Raw genomic sequence first — 27,501 nt, 5'->3', positions numbered from 1 at the left:
ATAGTGGGCCTGATCTCAAACAATGACGACACTGGGTACAAGGAAGAAAGAGGCAGCAACCTCTCTCTCAATGCCAGTGAGACAAAGAAGTTATTGACTTCAGGAAGTGAGGACAGCATCAATAGCATCAAAGTGAGATGGTTGAGAGCTTCAAGTTTCCATGTGTAAATATCACCAACAATTTGTTCTGGGCCAACCATATTGAAGCCACGGTCAAGAAAGCACACCAATGCCTCTACTTCCTCAAACACCAAGAGAGTTCGGCAAGTCTCCAACAATTACCAACCTCTGCAGAATAAAGCATCCTAATGGTATGCATCACTGCTTGGGTCGGCAACAGCTCTGCCCAAAGCTGCAGGAAATTTAAGAGAGCTGTGGTTGTAGTCCAGTTCCTCACACAAGCTAGTTTCCACCCCAATCGACTGAATCTACACTTCACACTACCTTGGGAAAGCACCAAAAATAATCAAAGACAATTTTCTGACCAGCCAGTCCCTCTTCTCCCACCTCCTGTTGGGTATAAGATGCAAAAGCTTGAAAGCAAATACCACCAGATTCAGGGTAGACAAAATTGCTGGAGAAACTCAGCGGGTGCGAAGGAAATAGGCAGCGTTTCGGGCCAAAACCCTTCTTCAGACTCACCAGATTCAGGAACAGCTTCTTCCCCAATGTGATCGGATTACTGAATGAGGTTGGGTATGGTCCTGGTCTTCCAACCTTCCTCATTTTGAGCCTTGCACATTTTATTTTAATCTTCACTTTCTCTGTAACTCCAACACGATAATGCTATATTCTACACTCTGGTATTTTTCTCTTTGCACAATGTTGAACTTGTGCACGGCCTGATTCTACTCATGCACAAGGAGCAAAGGGTTTCGGCCCGAAACGTTGCCTATTTCCTTCGCTCCATAGATGCTGCCGTACCCGCTGAGTTTCTCCAGCACTTTTGTCTACCTTTGATTTTCCAGCATCTGCAGTTCCTTCTTGAACACTACAAGTATAATATGACTTGACTGGATTACACAGAAATAAAGTTCTTCATCTGGCGTATGTGAGAATAATAAACCAATACATCCATATCTTAAATTAGAATAAATTAAATGTAGAAGTGTAAAATCAAGACTTCTTTCAAAATGAAATTATATTCAACAATTAGTCTTAAACTAGTAATCAGTTAAGTGTTGAAAAATGTAAACTAAAATAGCTACTCTAGTATTAGTGATGCTTATTCTATTTAATTATTAAAAATGAAGGACATTTTCATAAATCGTTCATTATTCACACCAACTTCCAGTCAAAGTTTTAAGCAAAAGAAATGTCAATTTATTTTTTCCTCAATATAAAAAGGACTATACAGTCATATTATGAAACTGAAACCCAAGCCAGAATTTCCAAGTACAGAAACTGTGTAGATTCAGATTCTGAAACAATGAGTTTGCATTCACATTGCTGAATGCATGAACCGCCAGCCTCATTTGGCTTGTCATGAAACAAGTCATGTGTGTATATACATACATCTTTTTAAACTTGCCATTACATTCTCCTTGGGAATCAAACGGTTTCTGGGCAGTAACCAAATAAAGTCAGGAGGGGTTCCTCTGCACAGGCTGTTCCTCTTTACTGAATCTCTCCGAGGTAGAGTCTTTTATCACTCGATGCAGATAGAACTGAAAGAATAAAAAATATATATATATCTGTCAATGCAACAACCACTCAAATTATAAAACTGCTTTGCAGTGGTTCTGAAGTATTGTTTTATCTACCATTATTTGGATGCAACAAAGGCTGCACTGCATTAAATAAAGTAACATTAATAGGGGTGCTTCAATAAACCTTGCGATCACAGCAGCAAGCCGACCAAAATAAATGTTTCTGGTAAACCATCAAACAGATTGAAATTACACGCTCATAAAGTTTATTACATTACAGATTATTCATTATTTTCTCAAATCACCTTGGAATATATGTAGCTTTATCAAGGATTTTAACGTTTTCTAAACAATTTGCGATTCAAAGAAAATGGGCTTGAGCAACACCAAATCAGTAAGGAATCTTTTGCATATATAGTAAAAGGGAGAAAGATTTTAACTAACATCTGTGATATTGATATATTTTAAAGTGCTTTACAGTCAATGAATTACAGCAAGTGTTTCAGAGTAGAAGTAGGTTAGGGGTCGGGAGAGATCGAGGTAATGCTTCCAGCGCATCCAAGGTCAGCTGAAGGAGGCGCCCCCGGGACACAGAGGCAGCCGGGCGAGGAGAGGGACGTTGGATCGCGTGCCAAGATGGTTGAGGGTGTCGGAGGAGGCCCCACAGCAGCCTGGGGCTTACCTGGGTCGGGACCCGCTCCAATACTTCGAGCTTGTGCACTGGACTTTGGACTTCTGTAAATCGCGCCAAATTATGGCAACTCATAAATGTGTGATGTTATGCAAAAATAATTTCACTGCAGTGCATACGTGACAATAAAGAACCATTGAACCATAGAACCTAGAAGCCATCAAACAATCAGCGGCAGAAGCCAGGATACGAACGCCCACTCCATTTCAGCGCCAACAGAAGACATCTTAGAATCTTTGTTTAACCTCTCTGAAAGCACCCCAATAATACAACACTTACTGATCGGTTCTTCAGGATGAAATGCCACCTCATTCACTGAGCCTGCATGTCCTGGTAACTTATACAGAATTCTTCGTGATGTTGTATCCCAGACATACACAAACCTAAAAGAAATAATGTCAACATTCACCGCCGATGGGTTTAATAATCTTTTTCCCCCCCCCATTTTCAACAGCTTTAATTTACAAAGATTATTTAATTCAGTCAGAATTTTAGAACCTGCAGACTTTCACTATAAGCTGTTGCGCACTGTTAAGCAAAATATTGTTGCAGTGAATTTAATTAAAATTTCCTATTACTTCACAAATGAAATTTAAATGATTTCCATCACTCTTTATTCCTGAAATTACAAGGATATTCAAAACACAGTTCAGTTATCAGGGAAATTATAGATTTAAAGATAATACATACAGCCCAAGGTCTGATAAGAATTAATATTTACCTGTCTGCAGATCCAGCTGCTATTTTGCTTCCATCAGTTGACCATGAACATCTCAAGAGGTTCTAAAAGAGATTGCATGTTGTCATATTTGGCATAAGAGCATTCATTTAAAAACAGACGTATTCTGACTTGCAAACTAAATGTTTACTCCTCAGTTGACCAATAATTCACAGAGCAACTGATTCCAAATATTAAAATTATACAACAAAACACTCCATGATCTACAGCACTTGTTTATATTATCAAATCAGAAATCATTAAGCTTCGAATGTAACCAGCTATGATAATGAAAATCAGAATAATAATAATCAAAAGTACACAAAAACGCTGGAGAAACTCAGCGGGTGCAGCAGCATCTATGGAGCGAAGGAAATAGGTGACGTTTCGGGCAGAAACCCATCTTCTTCAAATAATTAAAAGTATTGGTTTAGTTTAGTTTATTAGTAACCCTCTGGCCCAACGAATCCGTCCCGACCAGCGACCACCACACACTAACACTATCGTACATACACTAGGGACAATTTACAATTTTCACCAAGCCAATTAGCCTACAAACCTGTCTTTGGAGAGTGGGAGGAAACTGGAGCTCTCGGAGAAAGCCCAGGCAGGTCATGGGGAGAATGTACAAACTCTGTGCAGACAAGCACCCGTAGTCAGGATCAAACCCGGAAATATGTAAGGCATTGCACTGTAAGGCAGCAACTCGATCGCTGCGCTACAGTGTTGTTTTAATTTAGTTTTCCGTTCTCAGCGAAAATAAATCCAATCATCGTGTTACAAATTCCAAAATATAGATGCAATTCCTGCTTCATATTCTCAAAGTACAGTAGTGCCATTATGTTATTTGTGATTGACAATGCTAACGCAGATAATTGAAAAATAAAGACACATACCTTTTCAAAGTTGTGCACATTGCCTTGGAATATTTTTACACATCTCTCTTTTGGAGCGAATGGTCTCACATCCCAGACTCGCACTGTAAATCAAATCATAGTTTGCAATCAACTTTTGCTTTATTCAAAAGTAATTTTTAATAAAAATGCAGCATAAGCAATAAAGATTCCCAGCAGAGTTTATTGTTTGGCTCGCTTCAATCTCCATTCATTCACCATAGTACAACACCAAAAAGGTAAAAACTAAACACAAGGCAGCTTCACTTTGCTCTCCTTCCCCCATTTTGGGAACTATGACAATTTGTGCGGAGGTGTGGTTGTACCACAAACAGAATGGAAAGATATAATGCCATAATGTTCCCAAAGTTTCATATTCTGCAAGGTCACCAATTTTCTGATCCAAGCAGTTAGTTATTTGCAACTGATTGGCCACTGTTAGCACACATTCAGTGGGCAAACATTAAGCAGATGATATTTGACCAAATGAATGTGTCATTTTCACTGGGACGGAGGCGATTCTAGATTCCAGTACTATTCCAAGATGTCAGTTTATAACCTAAATAATTTGAGGAAAGCTGTGTCTTAAAGCATTGCGAAAGCAAGTTCATCAGTAATATTCAAAATGTAGTGAAGCTGGAACTTGAATGAGAAATGGGGAAGAACAGTTGAGCCAAATAGTTTAGACAAGGAACTGGCACAGACACAATGCCTGCCATCTGGGCTGTAACATTCAATGACTTGCCATTTGTAGATCTGTTCAATTAATTTAATCAATCTCTGTAAAGCACTTTGGTTCAAATACTGGTTTTGTTGAAAAGTGCTATATAAATAAACATTATTATTATTTGTGGGATCTCATGAGCAAAGTTGCCTTCTTAAAAAAAGAGGCACAATTCAATGGTTCCGTAAAAGTTATTTTGAGACATCAACTGGATGTGATAACCTATTGAAAACTATGCAAACAGCAACCTTTCATACAAGATTTCCAAAAAGTCACAGGATTTTTTATCAACTCATGACTTCATACTCCAAGGTTACTGAATCAAACAGCTAATTCTTCTTCTTTTGAAAGACACATTTTCTTACCTGTATTGTCCATAGAATTAGAAAGAAGATAAGAGCCATCACCACTTAGTGCCAAGCCAGTCACCGAGTCTGTATGACCACGCATGGTATAGATTAATTTGTTTTGTCGGAGGTCCCAAACCTAAATTGAAAAGAAGGTAATTTAAATTGAAATCGGTCGGTAATCGATCCTTGCAATATTTAAGAATGCCTCAAAATCTACAATAGCAGATTTTCTTTTATTTCTGGTGTTTACAGCAAAGCAAACAATGCCATGAGTTTTAAAATCGCACGCATTTTGCATTTATACTCTGGATTCTGCATCATGTATCAGAATATGGAAATCTTCCTACAAATGCAGTGTAGCTTTTCCCAAAAATAATTTCGAGATCAACATATTGAGTTGTGATTAGTTAATCAATATGATCAATTCATGTCTAGGTTTCTTATTTTTGGCAAGGGTTCTGACTTGTTTTTCCAAGAGTTTTATTCAATGTACAATGGATACACATAGCATTCCATATAAAATAGATTAAATCGTGATCCTCTTAAGATGTTCAAATCCAAAAACCACTTCTGCGATAGTTTCACATTTGACTTATTTCCCTTTAACAGCTTCGGCGATGGGTAAACAAAATGAAGATAGGTAAGGCAAGATGACAATCTTTGCACTTGCCCTTCGAATCCAAATGTGCAAGATCCCAAACTAGAGAATAAACTATGTTCAGAAACATGTGCATGATACGGTTTGTAGGAAATAACTGCACATGCTAGTTTAAATCGAAGGTAGACACAAAATGCTGGAGTACCTCAACGGTACGGGCAGCATCTCTGGAGAGAAGGAATGGGTGAAGTTTTGGGTCGAGACCCTTCTTCATGATACGGTAATTTTTTTCCCCTTCCATCAATGTTCTCCCATTCCAATTGGTATGGAGTGCATGTTGGACATTTCATGGATTGCGGCGTTGATATCTTGACAGCAGACAGTGCAATGAGAAGGGGCATATAGAGTTCAATCTTGCCACTAAATACACACAGGATGTTGTTTAACAATTTGGAGCGGGTATTTTGTCAATCACTAGGAGTGAATAGGCAGCACTGCCACTGACTAAATTCTAAAGAATATCAGATTTAGTCTGCAGATGATAGTGACTTCTGGAAGCTCTCCAATACAATCTGAAAAGATACAGTAGCTCAAAGCTGGACTCTGTGGGGTGCTGTTAACCATGAACAGCAGCAATGTACAGCACTACAATATGGCCCAGCATATCTCACTCTCAGCCATAACCATTCGGCCAAGAACATTAACCATGGTTCAATTAAGATTGTGAAGGGCAAGCTGCAAAGTAAAATTGAGGTGCAAATCTGAAGTGGCAATATAGAACTACATGCATGCTGAACAATAAAAGCAGAGTGCAATAGGCAAAACCGAGTAATCTTACAAGCATCAAATTAAATCCTACCATGTTTCATTACGAATAAGAATACGGACAAAAACAATTACCTGGAGGCAGCAGCTCCATTGACATGTGGTCAAAAATACAGTGGAAGCATTTGCGACCATGTTAGGTCAAAAATCCGTGGTGCATGATCCATATTGGCTTCCTCCTAACATCACCATCAGAGAAGCCAGTCTTTGGTCAATTCCATTCACGCCACATGACATTAAGAAATAGCTAATGCATTGAATACAGCACGGGCCATGGGACCAGTCAATATACTGGCTGAAGGACCGACAATCTTGCTCCGGACTGGCCACACATTTAGCCAAACAATCCTCGAAACTGAACCAGCCCAAATATCCAATCATCTGCAAACACAAATCAATGCAAGGGGGGCGTGGATCTCCTGCCGCACTCAATCTCAAAACTATCCTGGATGAGGCAGGCTCTGTGTATGTGATCCTGCACACACCAATAAAATCCACTCCCTCCACTGCCAGAGGATGTATAATCTACCAAATGCATTCAGTTACTTGTCCTTGCAACTCCAAGATCACCTTCCAAACCTGCCATTCCTACCAACTAGAACAATGGCTTCAGGGACATGGAATCAATACCATCTCCAGATTCTCCACCAAGTTGCACAACATTCTGACGTAAATATATTGTCATTCCTTCAGAGTTGCTGGGTCTAAATCTACGAACTTCAAAATTTCAAAAAAAACAAGCAAGAATGTCATTGTCCTATCTGGGACACATAACAATAAACTCTCTTGAATTCTTGAATATTCTTAAAATATGAAACCGAATGAAACACAAAAATTCAAGACACTAGCTAACCCAGGTAAAGTTCACCAATCTTCCCATCCGAGCGCCTTCCAGCTAACCCCCACTGAAAAAAAGAATTGGACAACAACAGGTTAAGAATTAGTTGTGGCCTACAATACAGCATAATATTCTATTAAAATACCATGGGCATTGAGATGAGGTATCGGAAATTTTCTTTGAGGAATAAACAATTCACTAGAACAAGAGCCTTTCACGAAAACACCCATGGGTTTTCTACCAGAGCATCAAAAGCCGCACAACAGATCTTGATAATACCACTATGGTATGTGTGAAGCTGAATGTTGGAAGATTATTCAGCTAGTTAGAAATGGAACTAAACTGATACTCTTTGGAGAATAGTCTGCAGCATCTACAAAATTTCAGGTGCACAAAATATTTTGTGGGTTCCAAATCATTTGACCTATTGCTATAGAAACCTGATTATTAAACACAAAATCAAACTACATCAGTGTTCAATCAAAAATGAAAATGGTGGAAATACCAGGTCACAATATGAAAAAGAGCAGAAGCTAAGAAATTCTGGAAAAAATAAATAAATCAGCTTTTGCTTTTTTTTAAAATACTTTTTTATTATGATTTCAGTGTTATATTCCTGCAAATAAATTATTCACTTCAAAGTGCATCTTACCTTAATGTCGTTATCAATACCACCAGAGATAATCTGATCGCTTGTGTCATTAAATGTCGCTGCTAGCACTTGGTACGTGTTTTGAAACGTATGGATTGCAGCCTTCTTCCGAATGTCCCATAGCTGGGTTCAGAAAAATAAATACAATTTAGCCGTTGCCATATATTTTGGATTACAAAAGTAGTAAGCAAGGTAAAGGATAAACTGTAACGGGCAAAAGAGAAAGTCCTTCAGAATGCAAAACAATTTGCTATTAAAAAAATAATCTTCCTTTAACATCACCTTTCACAAATTTTAGCAATTACAGCTTGCAAGTATGTAGTCCAGACAATATATCTTTCATATTTTTCTTTTTTTTTTGGATAGTTAACACTTTTAAGACTACAGTCCATTGTTGTCAATAATCTTCTGCTGCTTGTTCAAATGGCAATTCCTGATGTACAAAACCAGACTCTGGATGTCAATGGGATAAGGCACGATATCCACACAGATCTCATTCTTACCCAATTCACACTTCCCAACAAGGAATAAATCAACAACCATCGGAAGTGGAAATTACAGCAAACCCCTTGCACCTTCATCCTTTCACTTGAGTTAATGATAACATGGAACTGCATTTATAATTAAAATATGCAAAATCAGCAGTCCCAAGACAAAATTCTGGGACGTATACAGCCTGTCCAACTTGTGTTAATTAGATAAACTCCAATCATCGGCAGGGCTCAAATATTCAGACATAAATGTAGATTATACTTCTTTTGTGCTAGTATCTTTCAGTCCTTTTGAACTGGTGAACAAATTCTTCTAGCTTTTACTGGTTTCAGTAAACCGGAGGATCAGGAAATCTGATGTTAAATTGCAGTCACCTTCACTGTCCCATCGTCGCTTCCTGTACAGACCAACTGTGGCCCCCGTCTGGCTGGATAACACGAATTCACGAAGGATGTGTGACCTTTCAGTCTCTTTATTCTTTCACCCGTTTCACTGTCCCACACTGCTACAGTTTTGTCTGTTGATGCTGAAAAAAGCATGCTGAGAATAAAACAAATCAAAATAAATCGATGAACAGTAGGCCAACAGAAGGTGGGAAAGTATATAATTTTATTAATAATGTGCACTTTATTTTACTTGATGAAATTTAGTTAATTTATGAGATTTTTTGGTTCATTTGCAATTCCTGCTCAATGCCTTGCGTTGAGCAAAAATAAAAAGGAATCAGCATAGGATCAGTGAAAATGATTGCCTGATGGTGAACACGGACTCGGTGAGCCCGTTTCTGTGATCGATGACCATAATAAATTAAAGTAGTTTGACACCAAATTTTAAACCATACGAAAAAAGAGAAGGTAGCGAAGTAGTTCCATAATTTTGAGATTCATGAGATGGTGAAATAGTAAGGATAGGGCGAGGCAAGCTTCTTGAATGGTGCTTTTGTTTTGTGATGAAATAAAAATGAGCAGATTTGAAGATTTTGAATCAATCTCTTTACAAGTTGCTGCAGCTCTGAATGAACAGTTTCACTGGACCGGAAAATTAGACTACAATACATGTTGATAAAGAACAGTTTTAATCAATAAATAAACCAGGCCTCAGAACTATGCCAAGTATAATATTATAGTACCTGCCATCTGTGTTATAATGCAATTCCATCACTGCTCCACTGTGACCTTTCAATGTAGCATAATTATCGCAGTCGCCATATACATTCCAAAATACTAAAAGGAGCAAGAGACAATATATGAAGGTTCAAGCTACTTGGCCTTTGTGAACTTTCCAAAACACAAGCTTTTTGTCACAGAAAAAATTGCAGATGCTGGAATCTTGAGCGAAACACAAAATGCTGGACGAACATAGAGGGTCAGGCAGCATCTGTGGAGGACAAGGATAGATGTAGGACCTTTCTTCAGACCGATTGGAATCTATCTATTCCCTCCACAGATGCTACCTGACCCAATTAGTTCCTCCAGCACACTGCCTTTTACAGAAGGTTTCAGCCACCAGCAGACAGCATAAATCTAAAGCAAGATAATTCATCAAACATACTACAAACTTCAATAGAAACTAGCAGAAAAATAATTCAGTTGAGCAGCATTCTCAGAGGAAAAAAAATGCTTGGAAGTTCACAGGGTCAAAACACCTGCATGATGCCATTAGACCAAATGGCCTTATGCTTTACTGTAGACAGAAATGCTGGAGAAAGTCAGCGGGTGAGGCAGCATCTATGGAGCGAAGGATTAGGTGACGTTTCTGGTCAAGACACATCTTCAGACTCAGACTTCAGTTTCGACCCGAAGCGTCACCTATTCATTCTCTCCATAGTTGCTGCCTCACCCGCTGACTTTTTCCAGCATTTTTGTCTATGTTCGATTTTCCCAGTATCTGCAATTCTTTCTTAAACATTATGCTTTACTGTGTTCCTTCATAGATCTGCAGCCAAAATATCCCACGGTTCTCAATCACCTCACTATTCTTGCAGCTGTGTGCAATTTCCCTGCATATTTCCTCCTGTAACTTCCACTGCTAAAAGGGTAAATTGTAAAATTCCATCTGTGATCGCCCACTCCATATTCCTCAATTCTACCCACCTCACCGGATGACCCCCCAGAAATACCCTCCCCAAGTACCACTATCGTGCACCACCAATTAAAAACATCTCCACATTTGTGGAGTAGATGGCAGTGTTTTGGCAAGTGGCAAAGCTGGTTCTGAATCTGCAACAGCATAGCCAGGATATTGTTGAGGTCCTAGCCTTTGTTGTGAGCTGTTTCTTGATTTTGCAAGCAAATTGATCAACGGCTAGCTACGGCTACCTACTCTGATGGTAGCCACCGTCGCAGGGTGTAGGGATGTATTATATATCTGACACTTCTGACAGAAGATCATTTTAAATGCTTCAAATTTGCCTTGCGTTTCAAAAGGAATGATTAGAATGTTGCCATGCGGACCATTTGCTGTTTTGTTTTCAAATAGGCTCAGGGTGTTCGCAAACCAGCTTTAATAAGAGTCACAATTTATCAGCTAAAACTAGTTACCATACAACCAATAATAAATTATTTTGTTACACAGCTCAATGTCACCAGATACATAAAACCACAAGCAAAGCCCTACATTTGCTCTGATGGGTGCTTTTAACATTCACACGAGACGATGAACATTTTCCCCTCACAAATATCATGCCAACATATTAGTTCATGGCTGATTCATGCCTCAATCCATTTACCCATCTATCAATAAACATACCATCAACAGGGTTATGAGGAGAAAGCAGGAGAATGGGGTTAGGAGGGAGAGATAGATCAGCCATGATTGAATGGTGGAGTAGATGATGGGCAAAATGGCCTAATTCTGCTCTTATTACATGACTTTATGACTATTTGAGAGGACATCATAGATTACTGCTCATTCTCTGCAGAAAAAATGCTTTCCCGTTAACTTTAAAATCTTGCAATTCTGATTTACTTTGAGAGTATAGATCTTTATGTAACCACTTATCAAATCGATTATCATTTTAAGCATTTTGATTAGAGTATATTTAAACCACATGCGAGTAGAAAATTATGAATTTCTTAAAACCATTTGCTAGATGTATAACATTGGATACTGTTATCATAGTGGCAATTGGAGGATCAATTCTCTGTGGATTAAGATGAAGATGCTCGAAACATTAGGCTCCTTTTCTTATAGTTGAATTCCAATTTTATTGGGAGTAGCCAACATTCCATCAACGGTTAGTTTTTGGGCCTAATTTTCGGCATTACACACACTAAAGGTCCCATCATTTTGTTCCACCATCATTTGCATTATTTCACCCATTATGAAGGTACAATAATGTTCATTGGATTCAAAGTCCTCGTACTTGCACCATTTAATTACACCAAAGTACAGAATTTATACTTTGGTTACAATTGATGCAGTGGAACAAAAAAATGCATCACCATTAATGAAACAATAAATCCTGTAGTTTCAAACATAAATAAATCTCAGTTACACCTACCAAATACTGTGGTTCGTATGACAGAAAACAGTTAAAAACAAAAATACAAGTAAATAATTGCTCTCACTTACATATGAGTCGATCAAATCCTGCAGATGCCAGTGTTGATCCATTCGGGTGAAATTTACAACAATAGACTTCTCCCTCATGACCCGTTAAAAGCATTATGGGAGCTTGAAGACTCGAGGTTCTTGGGGGTCCCTATACGATTGGCAAGAAAATCAAAAGACAAAATGATCAGTAATTCTATCTACTTCTGGGTAACTACTATCACCATGACCCCCATTATTCATAGGCCATGGGAAAATGGAAACTTCTCAACAAATTTCCAAATTAAAGGGTTAATGATGGGCAGAATACCTTCATTCAGTCTGTGAAGGATATTCCGAGCTCCCAGTCACTGTCACTTTAATTCTCCACCCTACTCCCACAACCTCGGTCTTCAATCTCCCACATTGCCCCAACAGAGCCCAACAAAAGCTTTAAGAAGGAACTGCAGATGCTGAAAAATCGAAGGTAGACAAAAGTGCTGGAGAAACTCAGTGAGTGAGGAGCATCTATGGAGCGAAGGAAATAGGCAACGTTTCGGGCCAAAACCCTTCTTCAGACTGATGTAGGGTGGGGAGGGGGGCATGGAGAAGAAAGGAGAAAGGAAGAGGAGGAGCCCGAGGGCTGAGGGAGAGGTGGGAAGGGGAGGAGACAGCAAGGGCTACCGGAAATTGGAGAAGTCAATGTTCATGCCACTAGGGTGCAAACTGCCCAAGCGGAATACGAGGTGCTGCTCCTCCAATTTCCGGTGGTGCTCACTCTGGCCATGGAGAAGGCCCAGGACAGATAGGCCGGATTCGGAATGGGAGGGGGAATTGAAGTGCTGAGCCACCAGGAGATCAGGTTGGTTAATGCGGGCCGAGCCCAACAAAGCCCAAAAAAAGCTCAAGTAACAACATCTCATCTATCTATGGGCATGTTACAATGCTTGGAACTTATTCATTTCAACAATTTCAGGTAAATGTTTTTTCTATTTTTTCCCCACTGTCCAACAGATGTGGCTGTACCAAATTAGCTCTATCATTTTGCTCCAACTGCTGAATTTTAGAAGCAGCTGTTACCTTGACAATTTTGAATGGAGTCTATCACAGGTGTCCCCTCTGTTCCCTCCACTTCCCCTTGCTGCAACTTAATCTATTCTAAAATGGGTCCTGCACAGAAACAACCTCATTCAGTTTCTGTTTTTGACATGGGCTAATGACTGGAACTAGTGAATTGCACTAGGTCAGGGGTTCCCAACCTTTTTCGTCCCGTTTACCACAGGCAACGATAATAGCACATCACAATGTTATTTCACTTATTTATAAACAACTAATGATACCAAAACCAAACACAGTCAGTCAATGAGAAAAAATATGCACAAATCCAGAATCAGCAAATTTACACCCTGGGGGTAAATTTAACCCAGGTTGGGGACCCTTGCTCTAGGTAGACACAAAATGCTGGAGTAACTCAGCAGGACAGGCAGCATCTCTGGAGAGAAGGAAAGGGTGACATTTCAGGTCTAGACACTTCTTCAGACTGATGTCAGGGGAGTGGGCGGGACAGAGATAGAATGTAGTCAGATAGAATGACCAGTGGGAGAACTGGGAAGGGGATGGAGAAAGAGGGAAAGCAAGGGCTATTTGAAGTTCGAGAAGTCAATGCTCATACTGCTGGGGTGTAGAAGATTGAGGGGGAATCTTATAGAAACTTACAAAATTCTTAAGGGGTTGGACAGGCTAGATGCAGGAAGATTGTTGGGGAAGTCCAGAACAAGGGATCACAGTTTAAGGATAAGGAGGAAATCTTTTAGGACCAAGATGAGAAAAACATTTTTCACACAGAGAGTGATGAATCTCTGGAATTATCTGCCACAGAAGATAGTTGAGGCCAGTTCATTGGCTATATTTAAGAGGGAGTTAGATGTGGCCCTTGTGGCTAAAGGTATCAGGGAGTATGGAAAGAAGGCAGGTACAGGATACTGAGTTGAATGATCAGCCATGATCATATTGAATGGCGGTGCTGGCTCGAAGGGCCGAATGGCCTACTCCTGCACCTATTTTCTATGTTTCTATGTAAGCTACCCAAGTGAAATATGAGGTGCTGTTCCTCCAATTTGTGCTGGGCCTCACTCTGACAATGGAGGATGCCCAGGACAGAAAGGTCAGATTGGGAATGGGGGAGGGAGTTAAAGTGCTGAGCAATCGGGAGATCAGGTAGGGTAAGGTTCAGCAAAACGATCGCCAAGCCTTTAGTCTCGCAGATGTACAGAAGTTGGCACCTAGAACAGCAGATGAGGTTGGAGGAGGTGCAGGTGAACCTCTGCCTCACCTGAAAAGACTATCAGGGTCCTTGGATGGAGTCGAGGGGGGAGGTAAAGGGACAGGCGGTTGCAGGGGAAAGTATCTGGGGAGGGTTTGGGTGGGAAGAGACGAGTTGACCAGGGAGTTGTGGACGGAAAGGTCTCTGTGGAAAGCAGAATGGGGAGGAGATGGGAAGATGTGGCCAGTAGTGAGATCCTGTTGGGGGTGGCAAAAGTGTTGGAGGGTTATATGTTGTAGAGAATTGCTCTGGTTAACAAACAGCGTGGTCATGAGAAAATACCTGTGGAGAATAGCCGCAGGAGACAAATCTCCCTGGAGGCTCTGCACAGCAAAACAAGCATTGCACCCTTTGCAATTGGCACATTTCAATTAAAATTACTCCTATAATCACATTCTATTGATCCATTTAATTTCAGAAAAATATACAAATCAATAAAATCCACTTTTTCAATCACCATTAATTGAGACCATAATTCCTTGCATAAACTAAAAGTCAAATTTGTCGAGGCAAAGCAAATAAAAATTATCCTACCATTATTTGATTGAAAGGTAGAGAATGTAAACAGGCCCTTCAGCCCACCAAGTCCAAACTTACCACAGATCACCTGTTCAAATTAGTTCTTTATTATTCCACTTTCACATCCAATCTCCACATGCTAGGGGTAAGCTTACAGAGGCCAATTAACCAACAAATCCACAGAACATTGGGATGTGGGAGGAAACCGGAACACTCGCAAGAAACTTAAATGGTCAGAGGGAGACCGTGCAAACACCACACAACCAGCTCCCAAGGTCAGGACCCAACCCAGGTCATAGCATGGTCTTACAGCATTGAAATAGGCCTTCGGCCCAACTTGCCAACACCAGCCAACATGTCCTATCTATACTAAACACCTGCCTGCATTTGGCCCATATCCCTTTAAACCCGTCCTGTCAAAATGTTTTGTAAACGTTGCGATAATACCTGCCTCAACTACCTCCTCCGGCAGCTCATTCCATACACCCACCACCCTTTGTGTGAAAAGGTCACCCCCCCCTAGGTTCTTATTAAATCTTTCACCCCTTCACCTTAAACATATGTCCTCTGGTCCCTGATTCCCCTACTCTGGGCAAGAGACTATGTGTTTACCCAATTTATTCCTCTCATGATTTTGTACACCTCTATTAAATCACCCCTCATCCTCCTGTACTCTAAGGAATAGAGTTGTAGCCAGCTCAACCTCTCCATATGGCTCAGGCCCTCGAGTCCTGGCAACATCCTTGTGAAACCTCTCTGCATCCCTTCTACCTTGACATCTTTCCTATAACATGGTGCCCAAAACTGAATACAATACTCCAAATGTGGCCTCACCAACATCTTTTACAACTGCAACATGACCTCCCAGGTCTCTGGTGCGGCAAGGTAGCAGCTCAACCAGCTGTGCCACCTTTTTGTTTGAAGGGCTGAGAATTTTCCAACATCACATCCGTACATAGCCAGGGGGCTTGTAATGATATCTGCCAGTCACACGTAGATTTTAAACCTTCAATCTCCTTATACGACAAGTTTATTACACTGACAGATCTTGGAATTTTGGTTCATGTCTGCCAAACACCTTTCCAAATCCCAAACTCAAACTTCACAACATCAGTTTCACTGGAGTGAGAATGCCAATAACTGAGACAAGCAGGGAAAAAGTTTATTTTTTAATAACACTGGCTATATTTATACAAGATCAGTTTAAAATAGGATTTTTAGTTCATGATTCACATTGCATGCAATTCTAGCAATTTCTGCTGATCTCAGCATTACAGGGAACATTTTTTAGGCACAGTTACTGTACTATTTGCTACATGAGCCATGAGTAGTTGAACGTCTTAGCATTTAGAAATACTGCCTGGATAAACCAATTTGAATTTTTGGCATTTGGAGGGAGTTTTGTTTTAAAATACAGTCAACCCTCATTATAAAGTACCTTAGAGGATATCCGTTATCCCCTAATTTGTTATAACCAAGTGCGATATAATCATTGTATGTAGTTGTAACAAAGAACTCTAATAGAAACTTACAAAATTCTTAAGGGGTTGGACAGGCTAGATGCAGGCAGATTGTTCCCGATGTTAGGGAAGTCCAGGACAAGGGGTCACAGCTTAAGGATAAGGGGGAAATCCTTTAAAACCGAGATGAGAAGAATTTTTTTCACACAGAGAGTGGTGAATCTCTGGAACAGAGGGTAGTTGAGGCCAGTTCATTGGCTATATTTAAGAAGGAGTTAGATGTGCTCAAGGGGTAATGCTGCGGTGACAATAACCGCGAGGGTCTCCAGACGGCCGGTGAGTAAAAACAGGCATGTGGGGGGGGGGGGGGGGGGACAAGGGGGGAGAGATCCCTGATCAGGCAACTGAACCATCCTACCACAATTAGAGTGCAGTCCTGAACTACTGTCCACCTGATTGGAGACCATGGGACTATCTTTGATTGCACATTACTGGCTTTATCTTGCACTGGACGTTATTCTACGAAGAAGGATCTCGACCCGAAACATCACCTATTCATGCTCTTAAGAGATGCTGCCTGTCCCGCTGAGTTACTCCAGCTTTTTGTGTCTTTCTTTGGTGTAAACCAGCATCTGCAGATCCTTCCTACACATTCCCTTATCGTGTACCTGTATACTGACTGTAATCGTTCGTGTACCTGTCTACTGACTGTAATCGTGTATTGTCTTTCCACTGTCTGGTTAGCACGCAACTAAAGCTTTTCACTGTAGACAATAGACAATGGGTGCACGAGTAGGCCATTCGAGCCAGCCATTCAATGTGATCATGGCTGATCATCCCCAATCAGTACCCCGTTCCTGCCTCCTCCCCATATCCCCCGACTCAGCTGTTTTTAAGAGCTCTATCTAGTTCTCTCTTGAAAGCATCCAGAGAACCTGCGCCCATCTGAGGCAGAGAATTCCACGGACTCACAACTCTGTGAGAAAAGGTGTTTCCTCGTCTCCGTGACAATAAACTAAACTAAACGAAACTGTCTCCGAACTAATTCAGGAGCGCAGCCTGAAGAAGGCGCTCGAGTGAAGACGGATGCTGTCTGTCTCGTTAAGTTACTCCAGCATTTTGTGTCTGTCTGTCTTCGGAGAGCGGTAGTAACGTGGCCGCCGCCGCCGCCGGGCCCGAGCTGAGCTGAGCCGCCCACATTCGCTCTCTCACTCACCGCCTGCAGCACGGCCTGCTGCGGGCCCCCCTGTACCGGGGGCAGCAGGTCGTTGCGGGGGCGCTTGGCCTGCACCAGCGCCATCTCCTGCGCCTTGCGCTTCTGGTCGATCATCTTCTTGTCTTCGCCGCTCCGACAGCCCGTCGTCAAGGGCCTGTCCCCCACCTCCCAACAACGCGCCGCCTCATTGCCCGCCGCCGGGGTGAGGGGTCAACACTCCTCACCTCTCGGTCTGATTGGTCCGATCCTCTGTCACTCACAGTCCTTGTGAGGGCGGGCTCTCAAATCTGCGCGCTGATTGGCCATCCGTGACGTCATTTGCAGCGGTATCGTTGAGTAAGACCCTTCCCCATTGGTTGTGTTTGGAGCGGAGGTAAGATGGTGGTCGCTGGGTGAATTCTGTCTGTCTGTTCTCAATTAGTTTTGTTTTGTGAAGTTGCTGCCTTGTAATTGTAGCTGGATGTTATGCTGCAGTTTATAGTTTAGTGGATAGTATCCGTGAGGAGCTATTGTTGTGCTTTGGTGTCACAAGAGACTGCAGAGGCTGGAATGTGGATGGAGAGAGGGAATACAAGGGTTACTTTAAGTTAGATACATCAATATTCATGCTGCTGGGTTGTAAGCTGCCCAAGCGAAATATGAGGTGTTGTTCCTCCAGTTTGCGTGTGGCCTCACATTACTCAATAGGGTATCTGTGGATGGAAATAAGATTTGGTTGACATTTCAGGTCGAGATCCTACTTCATCCTTTTAACCTCCACAAATGCTTCCAACTCCCCGAGTCTCCGGCAGATTGTTGCTCTAGATCCCAGCCTCTATAAGATGCAGCTTGTATTTTAGTGATTGACGTCTGCGAGGAGTTATTGTTGTACTTTGGTGACACAGGAAACTGCAGAGGCTGGAGCCTGGAGCAACAATCTGCTGGAGGGACCCAGCAGATCGAGCAGAATCTGTGGAGGGTAAAGAGATGAAGCACGGTCTTGTCCTGAAACGTCAACCAATCTATTTCCATCCACAGATACTCTGTTGAGTTCCCCTAGTAATGCGGTCAGTGGGCGGCAATATATCTGCAGGAAAAAGGAATGCAGATGCTGGCTTACAAAGAAAAAGACACTGGATGGATAGACAATGAGTCGGGTCAGGAATATCACCTTGGTGATGAGCTCATTTTGGTTGCCTATAACTAGTTTGCTCTCAGTACCAGGAGCTCCGCCCCGTCAAATGTTGTTAACTGACACATCCAACGTGCAGGACTATGAGCTAAGCTCATTGATACCCATAGATACAGGGTACAGCTGATGCAAAGGCTCCGTGCGGAAAAGGCACAATTTGGGGCTAATCTTGTGTTAAAATACTTAGTGTTGGGAACATTTGGAGAAAAACATTGATATAACCTAACACATTGTACCCAGCATTGTGATATGTAGGTACAATGAATACAATACATATATTTGCACATTTTATGAATGAAGTAGATTTTGTGGATTAAATAGCTATTGTTGGGCATTGAGATGGCTTCCTGAAGATACTGAGCAATTATGATGAGATATATCTGTAACAATGTTGTGTTAGCAACATGACCAGTAATGTAACTGCAGCCTTAAATATACACAAATCTGATGTTCAGTTGGATGAACAAACATGAATATGAAAAATAAGAACAAAGGGACATTGGACTGCACGAGAACTGTGTAATAATTTAGGTGTTATTGTGGTGAGCACTCTCATCATATCTGAATCGGATGCCAAATTCTCCTCACAAAAATGGGTTTACAGTAAGGTCTGGCATGGATTTGAATGGCTGAATGACCTCTAATGTTATGAGAAATATGGAAACATAAAAGTAAAATTGACATATTATGATTGTAGGCCATGTTTATTTGTCTAATAAATATTTAATTGGTGTGAGTTTTGGGAACCTCAACCAATTCTATGCCCAAAGCAGGTCTCCCCACTACGGAAAGCAGGTCTCCCCTACACACCTACGAACTTTTTATAGGGGGACAATCGAGAGCACGTTAACCTACGGCATCACTTCCTGGTTCGGGAGCTGCAAGTCGTACGAACGGCACCAACTAGACAGGATTGTGAAGACCGCCAGCAGGATTATTGGTGCTCCACTCCCCTTCCTGCTGGACATATACAGGAAGAGATGTATCAGCAGAGCCATCTCCATCATCAAAGACCCCTACCACCCATCGCATCACATATTCTCCATCCTGCCATCTGGGAAGAGGTACAGGAGCATTAGCTGCAAAACCAGCAGGATGCTCTTCAGCTTCTTCCCGCAGGCTATAAGACTGATAAACGGACTTTGCTTCCTGCCAAAGTATCGCGCACCAACCACCAACCTGGACACACTGCAGCAGAGCCACTGTCGTGGCGCTGCCGATCGGAATGCCTGTTGATGTTTAGTAAAGAGTAGAGTGTTTAATATGTTCATGATATATGTATTTTTATTTCTATTTATTTTTTTACTGCACACTGAAGACACTGGTTGAGCAACGTTTTTTTGTTTCCTCTGGGTATGTGAGTACTCAGGAAAATGACAATAATGATATACTAAAAAGGAAAGTCTAGATTTAGTTTTCAGTCAGGCTTTGATTAAGAATGCATATAAAGTTTTGAATCTCACAAATGTTATTTACATTTAAGGTTGCCTGGCAAATTCATGAAGAATATTTCATGAGAAGGTTTAATATTAGACAAGGGCGTGAAGAGAGAAATAGAATGGTCATTCCAGAAAATAGGTTTTGTTTTGTGAGATGTTGGCAAAGCAAATAATCACTGGAATGTAACAGTAATTACGGCATAAGAGCTGCCTCAGTTCTTACTGCATCAGTTTTTATTCACGAGTAGTTGCTCTACTCAACAGCCAAAAATCTGTAGCCTCCCTTTGATCTGGTATTTTGTTGGTTCACATGCTTGATCAAGTCAAGTCAAGTCAAGTTTATTTGTCACATACACATACGAGATGTGCAGTGAAATGAAAGTGGCAATGCTCGCGGACGTTTGTGCAAAAGACAAACAACAAAACAACCAAACAAATTATAAACACAATCATAACACACATATTCTTTTACATAATAAATAATGGAAGGAAAAACGTTGGTGTTCAATGGTGTTTTATCATTGATGTCTTATTATTATTAATGCTTAGTGTTTTCTGAGTCATTCGTAACTGTCACTGTAAGTCATGTTGTTACTTGCAGGTGGAGCACCAAGGCAAATTCCTTGTATGTGAATACTTGGCCAATAAATTTACTTGCTTACTTTAGGGATCATTTGATTTTCTAGTGAGAGAAATGACAAGGCTGGAATGAAAAAATCATTCCCTCCTCATAAGTGGATGAATGTGACTTTATTAACATATTATCACATACTGAGAGCAAATATTTGTATTACTTGCATATGTTTTTCTTCATCTAGATCCTCTTGTGGAGAGAAAAATGAAAAGAAAAAGTATTTCTGGCATATATGTATATCATAACTACCTTCTGAAGAATTCTGCAAGATCCCTTTTTTAGCAGACAACCTGTTGCATAAAGATGGAAGACATACCTGAAATATACACTATCTCCGAGGGCGAGGTACATTGTAATTGCTTCAAACATACACACATTTAATTCAATTGCTATTAACTGTTTAAAATTCAAATGTCAACTTTTTCTTTAGGTTGCAACCGTAACAGAATATGGAGCATTTATTAAGATTCCTGGTTGCAAACGGCAAGGTGTAGTATCTATTACTGTTTTGTATATTGGCAGCATGCTTGTAATGATACACAAATCTTTGCCTCTCTCTGAATGAATATAATCTTTAATCTTTAATGCGACATTAATTTTCAAATTAAGTAATAGCAGCAATGTGAAATGTTACCAGTTATATATTTTTTCCAAATTTAAGATGGCTAACCCAACTACATAACTCAGAACTAGAAAGGGAGCGGTGTGCTATGTCGAAACAGGGCAGGACATGGGTCAGGGGTTGTGGGGATTACAATTACAGTCAATGTACTTAATCCTTATTTTCTTTTACAGGTCTTGTCCACAAGTCACAAATGTCAGCAGGACGGGTGGATAATCCATCTGAGATTGTGGATGTTGGAGAGAGGGTCTGGGTTAAAGTAATTGGGAAAGAGGTACAAGATCCTTCTGCTACGCATTTTATCTCAACTCTTTTCCTCTGATAATCTGCAGGATAAATATTCAAAAGGAAACTAAAGCAGATCTGGTAATCTGAAATGATTTCCATGGAACGAAGGAGATTGTGATAGACCATAAGTGATAAGAGTAGAATTAGGCCATTCGGCCCATCAAGTCTACTCCGCCATTCAATCATGGCTGATCCATCTCTCCCTCCTAACCCCATTCTAATATGACATGTTTCAGATATACAAATTATTAGGGGTATAGTTAGAGTAGATAGCAGGAAATACTTCTCTATAACAGAGGTTGAATAAAACTACAGGACATAAATGTGCAACTGGTCGGTATGCATGTGGTTCAGCGAACGACCTGTTACTGTACTGTATGCCTGTGATTCTATACATATAACTTTTTACGTGGTGCTGATTTCCTGTTTTCCTGTTCATAGGTTTATTTACTGTGGTTGATAAGTTTTAAAGTCTAGAATGCGTTCATCTGAGGCAGTGAGAGTGAGCATTTTTTCAAATAAACCTAAGGATGGAAATTTGTCTTTGATTGTTTGTGCTAAATGTTCACTATTGAAGTCAAGAGAATTTTTTTTTTTTTTTTGCAAGTGTCCGATGCCAATCTGTTACTAAATTATGCATTTACCTCGTGATCAAGGATAGATTTCTATGCTTCAGTGAATGTAAAACAACAACTTAAACCAACCTTATATTTTAGGTAAAGGATGGCAAAGTCAAGATCTCTCTTTCAATGAAGTGTGTTAATCAAGGATCTGGGATGGACATCGATCCAAATAATGTGGCTCTTGAGTATGTGTTTCTGTTAATGAATTTAACTTATTTGTTCAAAAAGCACGCACTGGGAATTTGAATTATTCCAAAACGTACTTCTGTTTCATTCAGGGCTATTTGAGCATTATCTCGTCACTGTCATCCTTCTCTCCACAATGCTTTGTATTTTCGTGTTATCCCAGTGGTATGAATATTGATTTCTCTCACTTCAGGTAGCCCCAGCACTCCCTCTCTCTCTCTCTCTCTCTCTCTCTCTATCCCTCCCCCACCCAAGTCGCACTAGCTTCTCGTTTTCACCCTACAACAGCTTGTTTCCTTTATCATCATTGCTATTTTTGCATTTTTTTTGTTGTTCATTGTTCTTTATCTCTCCACATCATCGTCTATATCTCTCGTTTCCCTTATCATTAACCAGTCTGAAGAAGGGTCTGGACCCGAAACGTCTCCCATTCCTTCTCTCCAGAGATGCTGTCCCGCTGAGTTATTCCAGCTTTTTGTGTCTATCAAAAAAAGTAATTTGCCTTATGGGGAAAGAAATGTCATGCTTTAACGCACACAAAAATGGAACATAATATTTGTAGATGATAGATATTAAATTAATAATTGTGACTGTTTACAGTCAGGATGAGAGGAGAAAACGCACGTTCAAGGACTTCACAACGCAAAGGATAACACTTGAAGCTGTACTGAACACACTTTGCAAAAAGTGTGGATGTAAAGGTACTTATTACATGCATTATTGTTCATATTCAATCAAATGTTTCTTTGAAAAAAATACAGATAAATTGGAGCTGATGTTAGTTTTAGCAGAATTAAATAGAGACCAGTAAATTGCTTTGAATTTTTAAACTCCGGAGTTACAAATGAGTTTATTTATCCTTTTGAGACTATTAACTAACTATCTATGAGAGCAAGCATTTTGTAGATGCACAGTTGATTTTTGTAATGATCACATCAAACAAAATCCAGCTTGATTCCACTGACTGAAGGTGAGAGGAACACACAGCTGGAGTTGAGTTTGCTTGGGTGCGTTTGGGAATTGGTTTGAATTTTCCTTTGTAATTTACAAAATTATTTCAAGTGGTAGAGTTTCTTGATTAGTACGGGTGTCAGGGGTTATGGGGAGAAGGCGGGAAAATGGGGTTAGGAGGGTGAGATGGGCCAAATGGCCTAATTCTGCTCCTATCACTTATGACCTTATGAGTTTCTGCCTGACAGCGCCAGAGACCCGGTTCAATCTTGACTACGGGTGCTTGTCTGTATGGATATTTGTATGTTCTCCCCGCGACCTGCGTGGATTTTCCCCGAGATATTTGGTTTCCTCCCATACTCCACAAAGACATACAGGTTAGTTGGCTTCATATAGATGTAAATTGTCCCGAGTGTGGGTAGGATAGTATTCGTGTGCGGGGATCGCTGGTCGGCGCGGACTCTGGGCCGAAGGGCCTGTTTCCGCGCTGGATCACTAAACTAAATTTCAGCTTTTCATTGATTGATGTGTAAATGCAACCAGCAGCACATTCAAAGTTTGATCTACAATGCCTGGGTGTGTGAAATATGTATATGATGCTGTTAATGGATTTGAGTACTTTTCTTTTCAGTGAATACACCTTGCAGAGAATTGGTCAAGGCTCTTATTGAACGAAAATCCCAGTTTAATCTATCTCTCCCACTGGAAGAGGATAACACCAGGATAGTGAATCATTGGCTTAAGTATAATGCAAGTAGAAACCAGGGAGCACTTTCTTTGAAAATAAAAATTAGGGGAACATAAATTAATTCTCGAAGCACCACCAATCTCTTATAGGCACAAAGACGGAGAGGCTATAAATTTAAGGAAGAGCAGTAAAAGTACGTAACGTTATAATAACTTCCCTTGTGAATTAAATTTCAAATTGATGCTGCAGTTGTCTGAGAATCCTTGAAACACGGCAATCTCAGTAGGTTACATTTATTATAATCAGCATTTGCAAAAGTGCAAGGAGTTTTGCTTGGAAAATCAAATATGGGGTTTAATTTGGAGAGTGTGTAGAAAGGAACTGCAGATGCTGGTTTATAACGAAGATAGACACAAAGTACTGGAGTAACTCAGAGGGTCAGGCAGCAACTCTGGAGAAAAAGGATGGGTGATGTTTTGGGTCGAGACCCTTCTTCATTTGGGGAGTGCTGGATGTTTTCAGCAGGTTCACTTCGATATTCTATGGGAAGCTTCAGATATTTATCCTGAGGTTGAGGGTTTACTCCGTGTGTCGGCGGCTCTGCCAGCTGTATCATTGTGCAGCCTGTCTTCATCCAAATCCATTTAGTGCACCTAATTGTAAGGTCCAGGTGAAAGCACTGACCAGAAACTCAACTGGACCAGCCATTTAACTAAACCTTTGTAAGTGCAGAGCAAAGGCAGGATATCCTCCTGACACTAGACGTGTAAAGCCACACATTACACATGACACTGTAAACTTGTAAAGCCACACAATTCCGCCACACATCAGGAGCACGATGTGGTGTGGTCCACTTGCCTGGATGAGTACATCTCCAGCAACACGCAAGAAGGTTGATACCATCCAGATACAAAGCAACCTTTGTGAATGGAACCTCATATGCAGCACCTTAAATATTAATCCCCTCTGCCATTGGCACACAATTGGATAAAATGAAGTGATGTCAAAGTTCTGTTCAGTTAAAGGCAAATGAATGAAACGTAGCTGCTTTGTATTGGAATGACAATTTAGACTCGTTGCCGTAAGCAAAATGCTTTATCGTAGGGTGCAGCCATACAAACATTTCCATCTGAATAATCCACTGCAGATACTCCACGCGGCTACTTCTGACAGCAGCTCTGAAGCCAAAACCAACAACCTTTATAGAGCAACAACTGCATGTGAACACCATCATTTACTTGTTCCCCTCCCAGTTTCACGCCATTCTCACTTGGCAATATACTGCTGTGTATTCCATAATGCCACTGGGTCCAAATCCTAGAAGTCCCTCGTCAACAGTTTTGTGAAATAATTTCATCAATGGAAATGCAGCACTTCAATAAGGTTGCTCACCACAAACCTTTCAAGGGCACCCACCAAATATGCAATAAATACTTGCCTTGGCAGCGGATCAATGGAAAGTGAATAGAAATAAATAAATCGTCCTTCAGTTTCTTTCTATTGAGTCTTTTTTGCCACTTTATCAATGGGTTTTAGGAGCCATCATTATCCAACCACGTTGCAGAATAATCCACTTTAGATTAAAGTTCAAAGTCTTTAGGTAGAAAGTCTTATGTAGGAAGAGTTGAAGTGGAAAAAAAACATTATTTTGATCAATATATTGATTATTTGGTGGAATGATCAGCTAAACAGGAATACAGGTCCTTTGAAGTTTGAGTTCTGCCACAAAATAACCATTGCATGATGCACTGGTCCACATGTCCACACTTTCTTTTGTGTGGCGTGCATAGAGTCATTGGACAACTTGTTCTATTTGATCTTCCATTTGTGCACGTCGAGTTGATTGCATTAGTTGAAACAGGGCAGACCACGTGAAGGTTGCAATCTTCCACCCCATGTCCAGACTGAGAGCAACATTAGAAATTATGGTGAAGGTCTCTTGTCAACTAATTGATTTTGTGTGTGGGCATCTGCTTTCATACAAGCTCATAAGTTATATGAGCAGAATTAAGCCATTCAGCCCATCGTCTACTCCACCATTCAATCATGGTTGATCCATCCTTCACTCTCAACCCCATTCTCCTACTTTCTCCCCTTAATCCCAGACACCCTGTAAATGTATTGTGCTCACAATGGCCTTCTTATTATAAATTTTGTGCTTAACAGGGCTGTTTCACAGATGATAAGCAAATGATAATTGTTTTCCTTCCAGGGCATTTTGCGAAAGACTGCTTCATGCAGCCTGGAGGTGTCAAATATAGCCTGATTCCTGATGATGAAGTGGCATTAGCAAACTGTTCCAGCCAGCCTGAATGCCAACCTCCTCCAAAGAAGAAAAAGAAGGTAATTACACATATAACAGATGGAAGCTCAACTCATAATTCCGTCCATCTAGCGCCCTGCTTTCATGTGCAGATGGTTCAGTAATTGAAAGGCACCACGTTGAAAGATATCTTAATATTGATCCGATTTCTTGCTTCCAATATGCAGAGCAGAATTCTTGATTTCTTGTCGGGAATAATGAGGAAATACTACAGTGGTTATGTTCAAATGACTGAATGATGTTCATAAGTTATAGAAGCAGAATTAGGCCATTCAGCCCATCAAGTCTACTCCGCCATTCAATTTTGGCTGATCTCTTTCCCTCACAACCCCATTCTCCTGCCTTCTCCCCATAACCCTGACAACTGTAGTCAACACCTATGTTGGTGGTGAATTAACAGATCCAAAGATCGGGCCATGTGTTTCACCATATTTGAAATTTGTAGTGTTAAAAGGATAAATTAAATCGAGGAAAAATATAAAAGTAGACCTATTTCTGAACCCGCTGGGTGAAGGGGAATGGCAACAATTTTACCACCGTTCTCACAAATAATGTTGATCTCCTGCAGGTAAAAGAAAAGGAACAGAAGAAGAGCAAGGAAAAGAAAACTTCATCCAAATCTTCTTCGGATACATCAGATACAAACAGTGACCGAGACCGTGCAGATAACCAAAGACACAAGCATTCAAAAAAGACACAAAAATCACATAAAAAGAAACACAAAAAACACAAGCATAAACGATCCAAAAAGAAGGAGTAAGTAAGAACTGTAGAAAATCTCGAAATTGATTTTTGAGATCAAGAATATTTGTATGTAAATGTTAACACTCAAGAAAGCTAATACTGTGGTTCCTTCCTTCCTTCCTTCCCTGTAATTGATGGCAATGCATTGTATTTGATTACAAGATGAAATAAATTTGAAGTACACTGAATATATTATTCTGTTGTCAAATCGCAGCAGCAATATTTCATCATTTCATAATTCAATGATTATTTTCTTTCTGAAACCTTTCCATTTTAGTTACACTTTTATATTTCTTGAATGGTTCTATAGAGCACTCTTTATCATAAATATATTGGTTCTGCAATTCATTATT

General features: G+C 40.4%; 2 protein-coding genes across 2 annotated transcripts; one reads left to right on the top strand and one right to left on the bottom strand.

Annotated features, from left to right (window-relative positions):
* Positions 1-1,300: 1,300 nt before the first annotated feature.
* On the bottom strand, positions 1,301-17,666 carry LOC129709868 (U5 small nuclear ribonucleoprotein 40 kDa protein). Its single transcript, XM_055656501.1, has 10 exons — positions 17,480-17,666; positions 12,004-12,133; positions 9,560-9,653; positions 8,805-8,970; positions 7,939-8,061; positions 5,041-5,161; positions 3,955-4,037; positions 3,062-3,123; positions 2,620-2,723; positions 1,301-1,667 (listed from the first exon to the last, which is right to left on the bottom strand). Exons 1-10 carry the CDS (start codon positions 17,591-17,593, stop codon positions 1,618-1,620), a joined length of 1,047 nt encoding a protein of 348 aa, XP_055512476.1. The 5' UTR covers positions 17,594-17,666; the 3' UTR covers positions 1,301-1,617.
* Positions 17,667-17,713: 47 nt separating this feature from the next.
* On the top strand, positions 17,714-27,336 carry LOC129709869 (zinc finger CCHC domain-containing protein 17-like). The gene is made up of 8 exons (XM_055656502.1): positions 17,714-17,852; positions 20,908-21,068; positions 21,154-21,211; positions 21,519-21,619; positions 22,350-22,441; positions 23,043-23,143; positions 26,294-26,424; positions 26,973-27,336. The coding sequence occupies exons 2-8, from the start codon at positions 21,027-21,029 to the stop codon at positions 27,162-27,164; spliced, it is 717 nt and encodes a 238-aa protein (XP_055512477.1). The 5' UTR covers positions 17,714-17,852; positions 20,908-21,026; the 3' UTR covers positions 27,165-27,336.
* The last annotated feature ends 165 nt before the right edge of the window (positions 27,337-27,501 follow it).

The sequence above is a fragment of the Leucoraja erinacea genome, chromosome 26, assembly GCF_028641065.1.
Source record: "Leucoraja erinacea ecotype New England chromosome 26, Leri_hhj_1, whole genome shotgun sequence".
Classification (NCBI taxonomy): Eukaryota; Metazoa; Chordata; class Chondrichthyes; order Rajiformes; family Rajidae; genus Leucoraja; species Leucoraja erinaceus.
The sequence above is the reverse complement of the archived record's forward strand: the minus strand, read 5'-3'. Positions and strand labels throughout refer to the sequence as shown.

What these genes read in the sequence shown, in the direction of transcription:
- LOC129709868 (XM_055656501.1), bottom strand. Translation starts at nt 17,593, where the DNA reads ATGATCGACCAGAAGCGCAAGGCGCAGGAGATGGCGCTGGTGCAGGCC. An exon ending in ATGTGCACAACTTTGAAAAG is followed by an intron (nt 3,124 to 3,954) that starts GTATGTGTCTTT and finishes AATCTCTTTTAG; the next exon opens with AACCTCTTGAGATGTTCATG. An exon ending in TCATCCTGAAGAACCGATCA is followed by an intron (nt 1,668 to 2,619) that starts GTAAGTGTTGTA and finishes TTATTCTTTCAG; the next exon opens with TTCTATCTGCATCGAGTGAT.
- LOC129709869 (XM_055656502.1), top strand. Translation starts at nt 21,027, where the DNA reads ATGGAAGACATACCTGAAATATACACTATCTCCGAGGGCGAG. An exon ending in ACACTATCTCCGAGGGCGAG is followed by an intron (nt 21,069 to 21,153) that starts GTACATTGTAAT and finishes CTTTTTCTTTAG; the next exon opens with GTTGCAACCGTAACAGAATA. An exon ending in CCAAATAATGTGGCTCTTGA is followed by an intron (nt 22,442 to 23,042) that starts GTATGTGTTTCT and finishes GACTGTTTACAG; the next exon opens with TCAGGATGAGAGGAGAAAAC.